Raw genomic sequence first — 19506 nt, forward strand, 5'->3', positions numbered from 1 at the left:
TTTGACTAGTCTCCTGCAAATGGAGGAGTTTCTAAACCGTTGCAAAAAGCTCTTTGGAGTTATTCTTTGCTCCTTCTATTCTTTCTGAAAAATAGCTGATTTTAGTTTTCTTAATCAATTCTTTATATTGTGCCAGTCTTGACTTATATATTTATTTCTCCCTGGGATCGTAGTGTTTGAGTCAGCATCTTTCTTGACTACGACAGAGTCTTCTTGATAGCCTTAGTTCTTCAGAGAACCAAGGTTCAGTAGGTGCTGTCCTGCTAGTTTCCCCAGCTCTCTGGGCAATGGTGGTATGTGCCGCTGCTGAAATCCAGTTATGATATTGTAAATAAGCTGCTTCTGGATCTCTGGAGAGGCAGGGTTTGTTCTGACTCAATTGAGTAGAAAATTCGGTTTTATCTATACGCTGCCACAAGTATCTTTTATGGCTACTAGCTGGACCGTGCTTATAGCCCGTTGAAGGAGGCAGAGTGAGGGTTAGGATCACTGCAAAATGGTCGGACCAGTGAAGTTGTAAGTTGTTATTATATTTCAACAGGGGACAATCCAAAATAACGGCGTCCAAAAGGCGTCCAGCTGTGTGAGTGGGTCCTACTACAATTTGCTGTAGGCCTGCACCTGTCACTAGGTCCATCAGGGCCTGAGAATCTTTATCAGAAAGGTTATCTAGATGGAAATTAAAATCGCCTAGAATAGTGAAATCTTGTGAGTTTACTTTATATTCTAGGAGCTGGCCCATAGTTTGCATGAAGTTAGTTCTGGATCCAGGCGGTCTATACACTAGCAACCCATTGAATGAGAACACGTGACGGGCTGCTATGTTAAAGGAGGGCACCTCGGCTTCTGTGTCCGTGGGAATAACTTTAAAAGATGCTTTCAATTGATCTCTATAGATTACTGCCAGACCTCCTCCCTTTTTGTCCAAATGGTCCTTCTTGGCTATTGCAAACCCTGGTGGGATAGCTATCACTAAATCTGGCCCTGAGGTTTCATCAGCCCAGGTTTCCATGACGTAAATAAGGTCCAGGGCGTGGGAGTTAACAAAAAGCCCAAATTCATGCTTATGTTTAATTAGTGACCACGCATTTAACAATGCACATGACAACCCTCGGGTAGGATTTTTGATCTTAGGGTCGACCTGATCCCTCCTTGTTACTACCGGATGCACCTTACGGCTGTCCATAGAATCCTCCTCTAAATGATGCTTACTTTTTATGTCTGTGAGCCTCAATTTGCAACTCGTACCTGTCTGATTCCCAATGACCTGAGTGCCTCCCAAAATGTGCAAATAGCTGAGTAAAGTGCATAAAGTGGAGGAAATCACAATGTGCGTTCTACAAGTAGCGCTGCCTTCCGCAAACCCCAGGGCCACAAACATGAGCTGTTTGTGCCCTGGGGAGCCCATCCCCAGGGCCCTGTGTATTTAAAAAGGGGAGAGGGGCTCACTCCCCGAGCCATAAAACGGCCTTTGGGACCCCCTCACCCAGGGCCACTACTTACATCAAAAGGGAGGGGGCCCCCTTGCCAAGTCATTATAGACCCCGAGGAGCCCAGTGCCACATTCCATAGGGGGAGGGGGCCATGCACTCCAAGCTATTATAGGCCTGGGGTGGCCCAGCCCTAGGCCCTCATTCAATAAGGGGAGGGGGCAAGGTGCCCCCCTCCCGGAGCCACTATAGGCCCTGGGAAGCCCACCCTCAGGGCCGAAATTTACCAAAGAAGTGGAGGAGGCCACGCAGCTGCCCTTTGTGAGCTTTCAAAAGGCCATGGGAACCGCATCCCCCAGGGCCGCTAACTTTCCAAAAAGGGAAGAGGGCCGTGCTGCCCCTTTTGCTAAGCCTTCCCTGGCCTCGGGGACCCCATTCCCCTGGGGCCAGCTTACATATTATGTCCTGGAAGCCCACTCCAGGACACCGGCACTGGCACCGGCATAGGAAGGGAAACTTGTGTTTGCTCCTGCTTGATGGGACCATTTTCAAAACTCCCGTCCAACAGGAGCAACCACAAGGCCTGCTCCCTGCGGGCTGGTGCTTTGAAGATGCAGCCACCAACTGGGAGCACACTTTTGATCTGTTCACCTGCCCACACTAATGTGGGCAGGGGAACAGACCAAGATATTTAACATAAAAAGCTACTCCTCCGGGTGGGCGCAATATATGTTATGTTTCCCTGCTCGCATCATGGTGAAGTTCGGTCCCAGTGTGGGCTCCCCAGGGCCTGTAATGGCTCAAGGAAGGGGGGCTTCGTGTTCCTCTTCCCTTATTAAATTAGGTCCTGAGGGAGGGTGGCCTATTATTGCTCGAAGAAAGGCTTTGCAGCAGCTGGCCTAAACATAACTACCCAGTGGCGGTGGCCACTGAGTAGTTACATTTAGGTTCATGCTTCCATTTTTTCCTTTAGATAAATTAAGGTGCAAAGAAATTATATATATCACTCCGCAGAGGATCCACGGAGCTGACAGATCCCAAACTGAGATCACGTTGGCTACCACTACCTCAACCAGGAAGTGGTGGCAGTCATCTTGGAACTCAGGACTCAGTCCCAAACATAGAAAAAACACAAATTAAGACAGAAGGGGCAGGGTAGAGATACTCTGATCCCCTAGGCCTGGTGGTGGGGTCCAAGAGGGGCATTGTCCCCCTGTCTGAGCTATTAATGTCCCCTGAGAACCCCATCCCCTGGGTCCGGCTCACATACTGTGCCCATGGGAGCCCACCCGGGACACATTAGTTAGTTTCCCTGCCCGAACTGATGAGGGCAGGGAAACTTTCCCTCCTAGGCGGTGGGAACATTTTTAAAACTCCTACCAAACGGGAGAAAACACAAAGTCTGCTCCCAGAGGGCAGGCGCTTTAAAAATGTTCCTGGCAGCTGGGAGCAGACATTTGACCTGCTCAAGTTATTGCTCATGCCCTGAATGAAAAGCATAAATTGCTGCTCCATCCTGGGTGGGAGCAATGCTAGCTCCCGCAGCATGCTTGGAGCTGGCTGGGGCCACAGGCGCTTATGGACTCCCCCACAGCCCCTAACGAGTGTATGGTCGGTGCTAGGACATCCACTTATTATAAGAAGAGGCCTTGGGGATGGAGTGCCCGAGGCCAAAAGTGGCTCAGTGAGGGGGTGTCACATGGCCTCATCCCCTTTAATGTACATAGGTCCAGGGGATGGGGTCCCTACGGCCTAATGTGGCTCGGAGAGGGGGGCATGTTGCCTCCTCCCCTTTAAAAAAAAGGCCCTGGGGGATGGGGTCTCCAGGGCCTAAGGCTTGGGAGGGGGCCTTACAGGCGCCCTCCCCTTTAAAATACCTAGGGCCCTGGGGGATTGGGTTCCGGTGCCTAATGAGGCTCAGAAAAGGGACGCATGGCCCGATTCCCTTTTTTGTTATGTTTGCCTATGGCCAAAGACCAATCCTACACCTCATAGCAAAGGCTCAACCTCCATCTGCAGACAGACGAAGGGAGTGTCTGGGGAGTGGCCACAGGTCCTGGCCATGGGCCATCACGCTTCAGCGCACAGCTAAAGTTTGTGTGCAGTATGGGGATTGCTGAATGCGGAGGGTTGGCCACTGGACTTGCCCACAGGCCAGACCCTGTGGCCAACCCCCCAGCTCACCCAACCGGAGGCGCTGCACAGCGTGGGGTTGGCTGTCTTTGTGGGATTTTGCCACATGGCCTGACTGGTCGCAGGCCAGGGCCTGCAACCAACCCTCACCGCACATGGCCAAAGGCCACGAGCACCAGACTTATTATCTTTGGACTAACAGCAAGACTTAAAAACTGACACCAATACCGGATGATGGTGAAGAGTTGAGAAGGGATATCAAGAGAAAAAAGAGACACTGCATAATACTATTTGGCATTATGTTGGGTTTGCAATGGTGAAAATATATGGTGGTGTTTTTATCTGTATTAATACGTGTCTTTTGGGTAGGCAGCAGAGAGAAATTCTACCCATGATAACATTACAAGACCCAAGTTTTGAAGATACTTTCTTGTACATATGGTGAAGGGTTATCAGAAACCTTTAAATGTCTCCGACTGTTGGATATGTGCACATGTACCTGAGAGCACTAGTAGTCAAATACCTATACTGGATTCTCCTATTCCCTTTTGTGCTTCAGCTTTCTTGTACAAAGACATTTTGAAGAACCATTATGAAAATACAACTACCATAACACTTTCTGATTCATATAATTGTGCTGATCATGCTCAACAGATAGATGGGATGCATCTATATTGTCAATTTGACAACAACATTTGTCCCAGGACTGCTCACTTTTGAAGCTCACTAGAAATGACATGGAGAGTTGTGCATTAAAATAGGGAGATAAAGACTGCGGGCTACAGTCAATGTGCCTCGATCTATAGCTTAGCAAATAATGCACAAAAAGGTGTCCCCTGGCCATCAAGGAGTTCTACTTTGTTTGTGGAGTTAAAGAGTATTCTCCATGCTGCCCAAGGATTGGGGAGAATCCTGTTACCTAGCTCACGATAATCCAGTTTTGCGTCATGTTGGGTAAGTTCGCAAGTTAGGACCAAAGAGACTGAAGAGGGTAAGGGATTGTTGATGTCCTGAATGTGATGATACCAGGAATATGGGTGAACTCTGATATTTTAGAACATATAGCTACTTCTACTACATACATTTAAAGTAACATGACAGCAGAAATGATAGCAATGAGCTCAAAGGTAGTACACAATATAATGGCACTAGGTTACATACTAGCTAGTAAAGGTAGGCTTTGTAAGATAATTGGACTAGAATGCTGCATTTTCATCCCAGGCTATTCAGGTATCAAACTCAAGGCAATTTGCGACATTAACGATGCAGTTAGGAACTTGCGTGTACTGCCAACATCACATCTGTGGCAAACAGCTGTTGGCTGGGTAGCTGGGAAACTTACAGTAGAGAGATAGTGTTTGCAGTGATTGGAGGCATTATATTTGCTGCAATTATTTGTGTGCCTTATTAAATGCTTTATAAAGAAAGCTGGCAAAGATATGCAAGAAATACAGTTGACCGTGATCAAGCAAATTCTAGCAATACAAAAGGAACAGGAAAGAGAAGAAAACAATAAAATAATGGTAATCTTTGCAATCTATGTAATCTTTAATGGATCAAATGGGGGATCGTGGAAGTAAACATTACAATACATTCTCTATTGCTTTTTTATTCTCTCTTTTAATAAATTACTGAGTTACTTTGCTATATGAAAAATGTTAGACATGTTAGTGCTACTTTCGGGGATGAAGGATGTGGTTTTGAACAATAGACTGGACTGCAGCCTGCAGCTATGTAGGAATCAAGTTGAGCAAGGAGGAGTGGGAGCTGATATTGGTGACAAATAACCACTTTACAGGTATTCTGAGAAACAATAGAACAACAGTTCTGGGAAAATAGGAAGGAGGGGGGAACTGGTCAGCAAAAGCTAGAACATAAGGTCAGATGGGTTGCATTTCAGCAAAACAACATGCATTTTTGTATTTCATGATAGGGAGGTCAGTTGGACCTTATGTGGAGCAGATTGATTAATAACCTGCTGGTGCAGGGATCACCACTTCGCCACGGGTTCTTATCAAGTAAGGAGGAATCAACAGTGGAGCGAAGTACAAACCATAGGTAATTTATTAAGCATTCAGAATGGGTCTCCATCCAACGAGCACCATAGAGTTACTCAAGGAAAGGAGCACACTTGAACAATGACTACATAGGTTTTTATAGGGAAGATCACAAACAAGGAACGCCCAGAGGTAAATAGAACTTTGGAAAGAATACACAAATGAGCTAAGGCAAGAATCTGACAGCCTCGGGGTTTTGTGCAATTTCTACGTTTTAAGGCTGAACAACAAAATGTGCTATTCTGAGTAGACTTTACTTAAGGATTAACTATTGCCTGAAAACCTTCGAGCAAGCTGACTCTGCATGTTTACGCAGCCTACAATCTCTCAACTTTAGCTTTGTGACCTAATGTTTATGCAGGTAGTGTCAGGGACAGAATCAGGCTGAAAACAGATCAAAGGTGAGTATGAATGAAGCACAGCTAAATTAAGAAAATGAGAGATTCAGATTTTAAGGTTTCACAGTCCTTCCTTTTCAGCTGTGCTGAATCCATAAGGAAGGTACATATATCAATTTTCATTCTTTCATCAATTTCAAGTTGTACCATCATTTCTCTACTTAATTCATGAACATTAATTGGGAAAGGCTTGATACTGTTACAGGTAGCTATATAAGCTGTACATGTCACAGGGGCATGCTGAATGCAGCAACAGCAAGTGAGAAAGATGGCTCCTATAATCACTATTCCCTTTAATTATGTCCAGCCCCAAGCAGAAACAATACCTCAACACCATTCTGACCAAATCCATGTTCCTTTTTCCTGGGTTTAATTCTGCAGTTATTTGATGAAGCTTTTGTGTGGCTCAATTAACATGAAGGGCGTTTTATGTATTTGACAGTGTGAATCCTTAAGAGAGGACAAGGTGAAGTGATAATGTTCAGATGCGGTAGAAGTAGGGGGCACTAGGCTATGAACAGGGTAATATGTTTTAAGCCTCAAAAATAGACCCAAAGAAAAATCCCAATATTAACAATAGAAAACATACAAATATCCCTATTTTTCTCTTTCTAATCCAAAACTGTCGGCTTTTAGCGGGGGCATTCGGGGCATGTACTTCTATTATAATAGGTCAAAAACACCTTCCTAAAGGGCCTTAATGACCGACAACTCTACCTATTTCAACGTATTCTATATACAAATATCTATTTCAGAAGAACACCTAACACTATTCCCTATACTGATCTTTTATATCCAACCTGTATGTTTCTTAACCTTCCTTCCTCTTACTGTAGTATTTGTAGTTTGATTGCCAAGGTAACAAAGAGTAGAGCAACGATCAGCCAGAAACAGAGCAATGTAGTCTCAATTCTCCCGAAATGTCCTCACTACACTATCAGAGAGCATTAAGTCCCAAGTGTCTTTTGCTTCAAAGCCTCACTGGCAAGCTTATGTACTGGTCAGGACGTTGGCGGTGGGTTGCTATCTCTCCAGAGATAGTTTCTTCAGTCAAAGTCTATAGTTGTTTTCGGCCCTTGGCCACACTTTGTATCAGCGGTACAAAAATGGGTGGTGATGGACGGAGCATCAGAACCAATCAAACACTCACACCCAGTCAACAGATCTGGGTTTGATCCATCACCGTTCTTTAGCCCACTCTGCCACCCCATTTCAGACATGGCCATATGCAAATCAGTCTGACCCTGTGCCTCATGGGAACAGACCAGCCCGAACTGCCAAACCTTGCCTTCCCTGGACCGGAAACAAGCTTCCTAGGACTGGTTTCTGGCATTTCAGCCGTCTTCAGCCAGGCTTGCTTGAATCCAGTGGCAAAGTGAGCAAGGGACTCATGTCTGAGCATACCCTGCCAACTTATGGCGAACAAAGCGGTACAAAAGGGGGTGGTGATGGACGAAGCATCAGAACCAATCAAACACTCACACCCAGTCAACAGATCTGGGTTTGATCCATCACCGTTCTTTAGCCCACTCTGCCACCCCAGTTCAGACATGGCCATATGCAAATTCATCTGACCCTGTGCCTCATGGGAACAGTCCAGCCCGAACTGCCAAACCTTGCCTTCCCTGGACCGGAAACAAGCTTCCTAGGACTGGTTTCTGGCATTTCAGCCGTCTTCAGCCAGGCTTGCTTGAATCCAGTGGCAAAGTGAGCAAGGGACTCATGTCTGAGCATACCCTGCCAACTTATGGCGAACAAAGCGGTACAAAAGGGGGTGGTGATGGACGGAGCATCAGAACCAATCAAACACGCACACCCAGTCAACAGATCTGGGTTTGATCCATCACCGTTCTTTAGCCCACTCTGCCACCCCAGTTCAGACATGGCCATATGCAAATCAGTCTGACCCTGTGCCTCATGGGAACAGTCCAGCCCGAACTGCCAAACCATGCCTTCCCTGGACCGGAAACAAGCTTCCTAGGACTGGTTTCTGGCATTTCAGCCGTCTTCAGCCAGGCTTGCTTGAATCCAGTGGCAAAGTGAGCAAGGGACTCACGTCTGAGCATGCCCTGCCCACTTATGGCGAACAAAGCGGTACAAAAGGGGGTGGTGATGGACGGAGCATCAGAACCTATCAAACACACCCAGTCAACAGATCTGGGTTTGATCCATCACCGTTCTTTAGCCCACTCTGCCACCCCAGTTCAGACATGGCCATATGCAAATCAGTCTGACCCTGTGCCTCATGGGAACAGTCCAGCCCGAACTGCCAAACCATGCCTTCCCTGGACCGGAAACAAGCTTCCTAGGACTGGTTTCTGGCATTTCAGCCGTCTTCAGCCAGGCTTGCTTGAATCCAGTGGCAAAGTGAGCAAGGGACTCACGTCTGAGCATGCCCTGCCCACTTATGGCGAACAAAGCGGTACAAAAGGGGGTGGTGATGGACGGAGCATCAGAACCTATCAAACACGCACACCCAGTCAACAGATCTGGGTTTGATCCATCACCGTTCTTTAGCCCACTCTGCCACCCCAGTTCAGACATGGCCATATGCAAATTCATCTGACCCTGTGCCTCATGGGAACAGTCCAGCCCGAACTGCCAAACCTTGCCTTCCCTGGACCGGAAACAAGCTTCCTAGGACTGGTTTCTGGCATTTCAGCCGTCTTCAGCCAGGCTTGCTTGAATCCAGTGGCAAAGTGAGCAAGGGACTCATGTCTGAGCATACCCTGCCAACTTATGGCGAACAAAGCGGTACAAAAGGGGGTGGTGATGGACGGAGCATCAGAACCAATCAAACACGCACACCCAGTCAACAGATCTGGGTTTGATCCATCACCGTTCTTTAGCCCACTCTGCCACCCCAGTTCAGACATGGCCATATGCAAATCAGTCTGACCCTGTGCCTCATGGGAACAGTCCAGCCCGAACTGCCAAACCATGCCTTCCCTGGACCGGAAACAAGCTTCCTAGGACTGGTTTCTGGCATTTCAGCCGTCTTCAGCCAGGCTTGCTTGAATCCAGTGGCAAAGTGAGCAAGGGACTCACGTCTGAGCATGCCCTGCCCACTTATGGCGAACAAAGCGGTACAAAAGGGGGTGGTGATGGACGGAGCATCAGAACCTATCAAACACACCCAGTCAACAGATCTGGGTTTGATCCATCACCGTTCTTTAGCCCACTCTGCCACCCCAGTTCAGACATGGCCATATGCAAATCAGTCTGACCCTGTGCCTCATGGGAACAGTCCAGCCCGAACTGCCAAACCATGCCTTCCCTGGACCGGAAACAAGCTTCCTAGGACTGGTTTCTGGCATTTCAGCCGTCTTCAGCCAGGCTTGCTTGAATCCAGTGGCAAAGTGAGCAAGGGACTCACGTCTGAGCATAACCTGCCAACTTATGGCGAACAATGCGGTACAAAAGGGGGTGGTGATGGACGGAGCATCAGAACCAATCAAACACTCACACCCAGTCAACAGATCTGGGTTTGATTCATCACCGTTCTTTAGCCCACTCTGCCACCCCAGTTCAGACATGGCCATATGCAAATCAGTCTGACCCTGTGCCTCATGGGAACAGTCCAGCCCGAACTGCCAAACCATGCCTTCCCTGGACCGGAAACAAGCTTCCTAGGACTGGTTTCTGGCATTTCAGCCGTCTTCAGCCAGGCTTGCTTGAATGCAGTGGCAAAGTGAGCAAGGGACTCACGTCTGAGCATACCCTGCCAACTTATGGCAAACAAAGCGGTACAAAAGGGGTTGGTGATGGACTTTGTATCAGGGCTGAACAATGTCAGGATGTTCAAACAGAATCTGTTCATCTGGGTCAGGCATGATGGCAGCAAGTTATTATTCCAATGACACCACTTCACCATGTTTTAAAAGATCAGCATCTCCAAAAGGCACTTGCTGAGAGATCTGATCATATTCAGGTATTCCTCTTGTTATCCACTGATCATATGGCAAAGGGAGTGGCGCTTACTTTCTCCACATCACTGGCATGGAGCTGGTGTCTGTGTCCTGTGCGCAGTCTGGGTGGTGAAGAGAACTTGCACTGGCCTCTGAAACTGTTGGGTAAAGACTCCGTCTCTAGGCCTCAGCTTGTGACCTGGACCTTTAAGACTGGGAGAGAGACTGGCCTTCACCTGTGAATGGATCAAATGCAGATATTTAGTCAACACAGTAATCAACAAGAATGGTAAATTCAATGTCAGATGTCCTTGATCTTGGTACACCCTATACATTTGCTGACCTCCCCATAACCACCTCAATTGGTTGCAAGACCTTCAAAGGGCAGATCTGGGGGTGCAAAATATCCTGTTGAAACGGGGTACCTTTTCCTGTGCTATAAGTATGGCACATCGTGCACTTCTTGACATAGAACTCTGCCACCCTGGAAATCAGATAATTGAACCATACATGATCTGACATGGCCACTATTCCTTTAGCACTGATATGGGCTGAAATGAGGGCCATGGTAACAATAACATTCACATAATAATTTGGAAGCATTCATCTTTGCTTTCCTGACAGATCTATCCAACATCCTGTTGCATCCTGGCACCTATATTTTTTACATTGTTCCTTCTGTTCCTCCGTAGCTTCTTCCTGTACTTCCCTAATAAAATCTAGAGTTTGATTAAACATAGTCACTTTTGGTGTCCATCTAACTGTCCCTACAATATACATTAAACTATACTCTAAATAGGCTGATCGTTAAGCTGTTTCATTGGCAAAAGTATTTCCCTGTATTACCTCATCTATAATTTTCTTGTGGACAACATATTTAACAATAGCAGCTCTTTTTGGTAACATCAAGGTATCCAGTATCATTACTGTTCATTCCCCATACTGTATCTTATCACCATGCAAAATAAAATAAAACCTCTTTTTTTCTTTTTTCTTTTCAAAGTCATCCAAATGAGGGGGCATCTCCAAAGGTATATATATTGATATTTACAGTCAAATCTTCACTTAATTCACAAGCTCTAGTCAAAGCTGTCAGCTTCACAGATTGCGTTGACATTTGTTGTATTTTCCATAACTCAACCACAGATTTCAAGGGAGTAACTGTATAAGCCTCTGTACTAGAGCCATCAGGTAGTTTGTAACATGCACCATCCACGGACAGTTCCCCTGGTGGATCAGATATAGGAGTATCCGTCAGGTCTACCCGTCCCTTAGTCTCCTTCTCAGTAATAAAATATGCAATCATCATCTTGTTGGGACTACAAGAGGGGTAGTACAGTGGGTGGATTCAAAATGTTACAGCATTTCAGAGTGATGTTTTGGAGCAAAAAGTATCAACTCATACCCTGTTAATATTGCACTGGTCAGGTGCTGGGTCTGAATAAATTTTTAGATATCCACTAAATGTGGTACTATAACTGTTCAAATTGTGACCTTAAATATACATTTCAGATTGCTTTATCGCAGTGGGGTCCAATGTGGAGGAGAAATATGCACATGACCTATTCCTTCTTACATGGGACTGTGCCAAGTTGCAACATATTTTACATGCAAAAATTTGTAATAATCAAGTTTTACCTAAAGCAGGAGCATTACATAAAGCATTTCTAAATTGCAAAAAGACAGCTTCACACTGATTAGTCCAAAGAAAACGGCATGCATACGTGCTTTAATGTTAAGGCAAGCAGGGGGTTTGTAATTTATGAAAAATTTGGTAATAAACGCATAGATATTAGATTGAGTCAGTGGTTTCTGCAAGTTCTGCACCAATTATATCCTATGTTGGTGTATCGTCTCACCCCCCCCCCCCCCTTTGACACAAGAGACCTAAATAGGTGATCTTCTGTTGATAATACTGTTATTGAAAAAGAGATGCTTTATGTCCCAAGGATACTAAGTGATGCAATAATTTCACTGTAACTTGTTTCAAACCTTCTGCTGTATTGCTATGTCTCCAACGAGTAGCTTACCAGTGTACGGTCCAACCTGTATTTTAAAAAATAAAACTCAGGCATTCAAAACAACATCTCTTTATATTTTCACAACTCATAAACTGATGTCTACAGAGAAAATAGGTAACATTTTAAAAATGTGTTTAAAACTATTATTTCAGTTGGAGATGTTTATTACTCATTTTTATACCTTGGCGCAAGGGGTATTGTAGCTCTGGTTTGCATGCACTACACATGCAGCTCTTCAGTTTAAATTGTCAAAGCCTTGCTTTTTTTTTTCATTACTGCTGAAAACCCTGCCTAATGCACCAATGTGATCACTGCTGATACTCTTGGATGGGGTGCTCATATTACATTACTAGTAACTTTTGTCACAGAAAATGTCGGAGACCCTTGTACTAACATTTAGTTGTTGTGAAATAGGGCTTTGAACGGTGATGTCAGAAAATCCCATAGGTGTATTAACTTTACCTGGGAAACAACAGGATATTGAGTGACTACTATCTTGTTACTTTTCTCTCAAATCAATCACAAATTGATAAACCTTTATCCTGTATTTCATCCCCCCTTTTAAGGACAAGAAGAATAGGGCTATTACATACATTAGAGGAAATTTCCTCAAAGCGAGTAAAGAAATCAGGGACGGCCTCTCCCTGTTTCTGTTTACAAGCAGTACGGAGTGCCCAATCTATTTTCCTAGCTGGAACCATCGTTTTTATATAAGTAAGTATGTTACCATGGTAGATCCACAATGAGCTGACTAGGTTTCTGACCAAGTTTCCTATCTCTATCAGCTGCTATAATGGCAGTCCAATCTCCTCCCAAATCAACAGCATGATCCTGTTTCCAGGTAAGTCGCCACATATCTGGTGGCAGGATCATACCAAACAAAAAATATCGACATCCGCTAAAATCATGATACAGGAATCAATGGCTGCCTATACATGATCATAAAATCCCCTAGGATTTTTCCTTATGTCTGGTAAGGAGGCTTTTAAAGTAAGTACATCCATCCTTTTCCAGGGCGTATATATCCAATTTTATAAAAAATGGGCTCTAGCATTAGGACTATTTGGGTCATCATTATCCTCATTCCCTCTTCCAGGAATGAACTGTGGCGCAGCTTCCCTCATAGGTCTTTATTCAAGGAGAGGAAGAAAGTTCATTAAATGATCCAATTATCATTGCAATAACATTATTAATTCTATCTACAGGGAAGGCCCCTATCTGACACTGTCTATTAATTGCTCTAACATCATCCGGGCCATTTCGCCCTGTAGTCATCTCCCATTGAACCATAAGTTGACGAGAGCTTATTTATAAGACAAATAAGCTCACCTTCAGAAAAATCCTGAATCTGGTTTATCATGTCTTCTACTTCTATTTCTAAATCACTTAACCAATTTAATACCATCAATCTCATCGCATCCTGACGAAACTGAGGTACAGTAGAGCGAAGAACTCGAGGGGTTAGAACAGATGCAGAAAGTACAGAACCATTAGACATTTGAAGTGCAGTGGCCTGAGGTGGAGGCGCAGAGGCTTGGGATGGGGGTGCAGTGGCTTGGGTTGGGGGTGCAGTGGCCTGAGTTGGAAAGGGTAAAGAGTGTACCAGTACTGGTTGAAAAATAAGGGGTTGAACAACCGCAGGCAAAGGAGGTGGAACCGGGGGTACAAGGGGAACAACATTCAATGGTGCAGGGGGAAGAGGTGTTAAAGGTACATATGGGGGTGGGGGTCGTTCTATCAAAAACCTATCTATATCTGAATCCCCATCTTCTTGGTGGACCTGAAGTGCTACAGTTGGTCTAACTATATATTCCTTAGATATTAATAATCTATGCTCACTATCTAAACATTACTTTTTCTCCTGAACTTCCTTATCCATCAATTCCTTATACTTCTGAAACTCTGTTTTCCTTTCCTGTTTCCTTTGTACCTCCTCTGCCTTGAGCTGCCGCTCCCTCACTTCTTTTCTCCACATACGCAAACTGTCAAACATAGCTGGCCTAACTTTCTTTAAAAACAATAGTTTCTCTAAATACTCAAGCTTGTGAGGGTCCATGGTTCCCTCTAATGGCCATTGTAACTGGGGATCCCCTTTTGTATATTTGTTCCAAAATGCATTTATACATGATGGATCAAATACCATATTTGATGTACATCTCAAAATTTGGCATACCTTCTGGTGGCGCCGGCTAACTTGCTTCCAAAATGCTCTGCTTATCGCAGCAGCAACAACAAAACTTCCACAGAGTGCTAATCACAGGCATGTTATATAAGATATTTTTTTTAAAACTTATAAACAGAGAGAAATAAAAAATATTCTCACATTACCTGTAAGGAAAAATGTTAGCAAAAACAAATAGCAAGTTCCAAAACAGAGTCTAAGTTTCAAAATACCAAACAGATCCTAGGTTTCAAAATTCCAAACAGATTCCGAACGGAGTACCAATTCCGAACGGATTCCCAAACAAATACCAAGTCAAGACGAATATCAAGTCAAGCAAATACCAAACAAATCCTAACCAAATGAACCTGTTCAATACAGATTTACCTCATGCGTAGTCTTTGCCTCCCACCTGTCGATCCTCCCTGATCCAAAGAAAATCCCCAACCGAAGGCCCCAGTCAAGGCTAGCAGCCGCCAGGAAGATCAGAGTTGGAGAGCGGAAAAATCACCTTGGACCACGAGCAACACTAATCTCATCAGGTGGGGCGCTTCCTCAGCGAAGCTCGTCTTACCAACCTGATCTCCTGCACTGGTCCGACTGCAAGCGCTTGATGGAGCCCCACGTTGGACGCCAATTTGTGGAGCAGATTAAATAATAACCTGCTGGTGCAGGGATCACCACTTTGCCACTTATCAAGTAAGGATGAATCAACAGTGGAGCGAAGTACAAACCATAGGTAATTTATTAAGCATTCAGAATGGGTCTCCATCCAACGAGCACCATGGAGTTACTCAAGGAAAGGAGCACACTTGAACAATGGCTACATAGGTTTTTATAGGGAAGATCACAAACAAGGAACGCCCAGAGGTAAATAGATCTTTGGAAAGAACACACAAATGAGCTTAGGCAAGAATCTGACAGCCTCGGTGTCTTGTGCAGTTTCTACGTTTTAAGGCTGAACAACAAAATGTGCTATTCTGAGTAGACTTTACTTAAGGATTAACTATTGCCTGAAAACCTTCGAGCAAGCTGACTCTGCATGTTTACGCAGCCTACAATGTCTCAACTTTAGCTTTGTGACCTAATGTTTATGCAGGTAGCGTCAGGGACAGAATCAGGCTGAAAACAGATCAAAGGTGAGTATGAATGAAGCACAGCTAAATTAAGAAAATGAGAGATTCAGATTTTAAGGTTTCACACTTAGTCAAGGAAACGATTAGTTAACAATGTATTATTCATATCCAGAAAATGGAAAACATATGTTACTGCCACACTTATTTAAAGTTCCTTGTTCTTAAATAACAAATAATAATCAATTTGAAGGGTGATGTGTACATGCGTTTCGCGAGTTGTAGTAATGAAACAGAAATAGTGCCACATGTACTTGATGTTTATTAGCTGTGAAAACTCATGTTTATTCTATTGAGAATTTGAGTATATATAAAATGTTAATGCTTGAGTAATTAAGAAAGCCCTTAGGGTGATTCTTACCAGAATGCACTCCAATGATCTTTGCAGTTTTTAATTAAATATTTCACGCCGATACCAGAAGACTCCTGTAATTTATTGAGAGGGGAAGATTTTGTTTTCATCTACAGCAGTTGTGTTATTTAATAATTACTGGTGGCTAGTAAAGTCTTAACTAAGTAGTAATAATAAGCCTAGAGACAGTGTTTTTATATATGTAGTGCAGGCTCTTCATTTTATAAGGACAAATTAAGTCATCTGTGGCAATAAAAATGCTCAACATCACCCAAGGGTAGATCTTCCCAACCACAATAACATAAACCATATGTTGTAAATTGGTCTTTACCAAATTTAAATAACCCTAGTGTAATTCAAGTAATTTCAGGAATTGTATGTTACTCTGGTTTCATGAAATTCCCAATATTATGGCATATGGCGTAATTTTGCAGTGTTCGCAATACAAATTAACAGCAAATGCCCAGGAACAACAGCTTTTGTTTGCAGTGCTGTTGTTTAAATGCATCTTCACACCAAATATTGCCACAAGAATGCATTTGGTACTAATATATGGCTCCAAATGACAGATTTATATTTTGTGTAATTTTGCCATAATTTCACATAATTACGCAAAAGCAGATTATGCCAATTTTAAACATCACTAATTTTAAAGTAAAATTCTCCATATGTATTGAGTTATAAAAACACAGTGATATAGTGCATGGCATTCTGAAATGAAGGGCCTAGAGTTAGAGTTTGACAGATTGCCTAATCCATCAAACTGTAGTGGATATCCTCATTTCCCAGAACCATTATTTCTCAGCAGCAGCAAGCCTCTTCTGTTGGAAAATAGTGCTCTGCTGCTTGCTTGTATTATATCTGAATGTCTGTCTTTGTTCTTCCCTTGTAACACTTTGTTCTTTTTATGCACTATAGATACACCACCAACCTGAAGCATTCTGACAGAAAAGGGAAAAAGGAGGTTGTGTCAGTAACAAATGCTAGAAATGTCCAAAAAGGTCTACATCGGAGTGGTTATGGTCGTCTCATTTTTGGTTAGCTGGCAAAATTACAGTATACACAAAGCCACATCGATAAATAAACTTTTTGTCACACCAAGCATCGGAGTGTCGAAGGAACCACCACAGAAGTTTTCATTCCTTTTTGATGAGGCTCACAAGTGCGTAGGCCGCACACCATTTCTATTGCTGTTAATACCCTCCATACCAGAAGAATCTACCACCCGGGATGTAATTCGGAAGACGTGGGGTAACGAGACATTGATGCCCGGCATTGACATCATGAGGATATTTCTTCTTGGTGCTCCTCAACCACCTGCCGTCTTTGCAGCTAAGCAGGCCTTGTTGAAGAATGAGAGCGCTAAGTTCGGGGACATCATACAGCAGGACTTCATGGACACGTACAACAACCTGACCTTGAAGACCATGATGGGCATGGAGTGGGTGGCCACCTATTGCCCCAATGCCACCTATGTCATGAAAATTGACTCTGACATGTTCTTCAATCCGTTATTTCTGGTGAACCATCTTCTCCAGCCAAATCTTCCTGCTAAGAAGAGCTACTTCACTGGCTCTGTCATAAGGTGGGCCAGGCCTTTTCGTAACCAAAACTCAAAATGGTTTGTGTCAAGCGATGTCTACCCCAAAGATGTTTACCCCACATACTGCTCAGGAACAGGGTATGTGCTTTCAGGTGACCTGGCTGCAAAGATTTACCATATTGCTCCTGAAGTGAGACCCATCCACATGGAGGATGTATTCATGGGATTGTGCTTAGAGAAACTGCAGATACAGGTCACCAATTCCCCAAATACTTTCTTTAATTTAAATCGAATAGAGTATGAGCGGTGCAAGTTTACCAAGTTGATCACAGTGCATCATTACACAAAGGAGGAAATTGAACATCTCTGGCCAGATTTTGTGGAGGCGCTAAAGAGCTGCTGAGCTTTGCACAAACAAAAGAAAACTGGAGAATACTATTCTGGCCAAATATAAGACCTCAAAAAGTCATGACAAACCAAAGGAGTTAGAAGAATCTGCATGCTCTTACGTTTGGACATCAGCTGGTCAGATGAAAAATTGCACATTCAATGAATTACCTATAAGGTTGCACTTTCAGGGAGATTAGACAACACAACAATATTGAATGGAAATGCTTAAATCAAACTGAAGTATTGTTACCTACTCAGCAGTCTTGGCCACACACTAATAGGGACAACCCAGCCTGAATCGCCGAGCCATGCTGAATGAGTACACAAGCCCCCAAGATGTGTTTCAGCCAATTTGGACTTCATCAATGAAGTGCATCAAGGGAGATTCAGTACATAAGTGATGGATGGAGATGCTTGAATTAATTTCAAACACAGATAATTATTTACTCAGGGTTCATTTGATTCCATCATTTTTAATTCATTTGTATGGTTGGAGAAAGGCTCTAATCGTATCAATTAGGTCCTCCCTGAAAGGGGGAAGTTAAGCTAGAACCGATAGGCCATATAGGCCATACCGAACAGGAACGTAAGGTAACCCAGATATATGTCAATTCTATTGCCGCACATTACTGAAATGTGGTATGAGCTTGAGAGAGATGTGTCAACATACCTGTGTCACTTAGGGTCACTCATTAAGACAGCATTCATAAGTGGTGAATCGAAATGCTTGATCCTATTTAAATCACTGATAATGATTCAGGGACAACCATTCCATAATCTTAGTTCATCTGTGACATTACAGATAGGGAGCAACTATAAAAAATGTTCTTGGCCCCTCTCCTATGGGAACCACCCAACTCAACTGCTAACCCATCTCCCCCTACAGAGGGAGCACAGGCAATCCCTGGCATATTTCAGTCTTATTGGGACTCAGTGGTGATGTACAGCTTGAGCAACAGCAGCTAGTGACTTTTCAAAGTTGTGGGGTATAAAACTTGTGGGTGAGTGTGACTTAGTGAGGGAAGTGAGTGCTGCCACTGATGTTAGAGGGGTTCAGGAGGGGAGGGTCAATTTGGAGCTAATTTTGTTAAATAATATGGTGAAAAAACAATAAGGTTTATTAAGAAATTCTGAAGGTGTAGTCTTAAAATATTTAAAAACCAGAAAGAGTGCCCCATATATTGCAGCTTTAAATGTTTTCAACAGTTATTGTAGTCTGCAAATTTTTCTGTGCCACAGTTTATGGGGCTAGATGTCCGAAAATACAAGTAGTGATTCCCTAATTGCGATTTTTTGCGAATCGCAATTAGAAAATCACTAGTCCTATTGTATGATAATCTTTTGAGTTACATTACCCATCGCAAATTGACCTACCTAATGAGGTAGGTACCAATTTGTGATCCACTGGGATTCGCTGCCATTACAGGGATGGTGGCCTGCTGGGTTCAGCAGACCATCATTTCTGTGATTGCTTTTATATAAACCAATCTTATTTTATTTTAACACAGCCTATTTTTCTTATAAGAAACTTTGAAGTTTCATTTTTTAAGTGTAGGCAGTGGACCACTGCATGCTCTTAAAAAATATTTTCCCAACCGGTAAATTGCAAATGCTACGCGAGTTTCGGTCGCAAAACATTTGTATATACATTCCTATCCAGTGTTAGGGAGGGACACCCTCAACACACGCCTTCCAAATACCGAATCGTAACACCCAAATTGTGATTTAGTAGCAAGTTACTGAATAGCAATTTGGGTTTGGTACGTCTCAAAAAGCATTTTTGGGGGGGCGTGGCCAAGATGGCGGGGTGAGCGGACGCCTTTCCTGCCGGCTCCCGCTCCGTTAGACCCCCAGCCTCGGTTCTTTCGCTGAATCTCCCCCCGGTTCCAGAGAGCACAAGCGGCGGGGGCGGAGGAACCCGAGAGCAAGCCAGTGGGGGGCTTCCAGCACCCACGGCGGCCCAGAGACGGACAGCGCTCG

General features: G+C 44.0%; 1 protein-coding gene across 1 annotated transcript in view; it reads left to right on the top strand.

Annotated features, from left to right (window-relative positions):
* The window catches only part of LOC146833058 (beta-1,3-galactosyltransferase 2-like), a 301893-nt gene extending 284354 nt beyond the window's left edge, over positions 1-17539 (top strand). Inside the window, exon 3 of the mRNA XM_085600682.1 lies at positions 16512-17539. Within this exon, the coding sequence (XP_085456808.1) occupies positions 16574-17539 (966 nt within the window). The 5' untranslated portion in view covers positions 16512-16573. The remainder of the gene's footprint in view (positions 1-16511) is intronic.
* The last annotated feature ends 1967 nt before the right edge of the window (positions 17540-19506 follow it).

The sequence above is a fragment of the Triturus cristatus genome, chromosome 4_2 (assembly GCF_964204655.1).
Source record: "Triturus cristatus chromosome 4_2, aTriCri1.1, whole genome shotgun sequence".
NCBI lineage: Eukaryota > Metazoa > Chordata > Amphibia > Caudata > Salamandridae > Triturus > Triturus cristatus.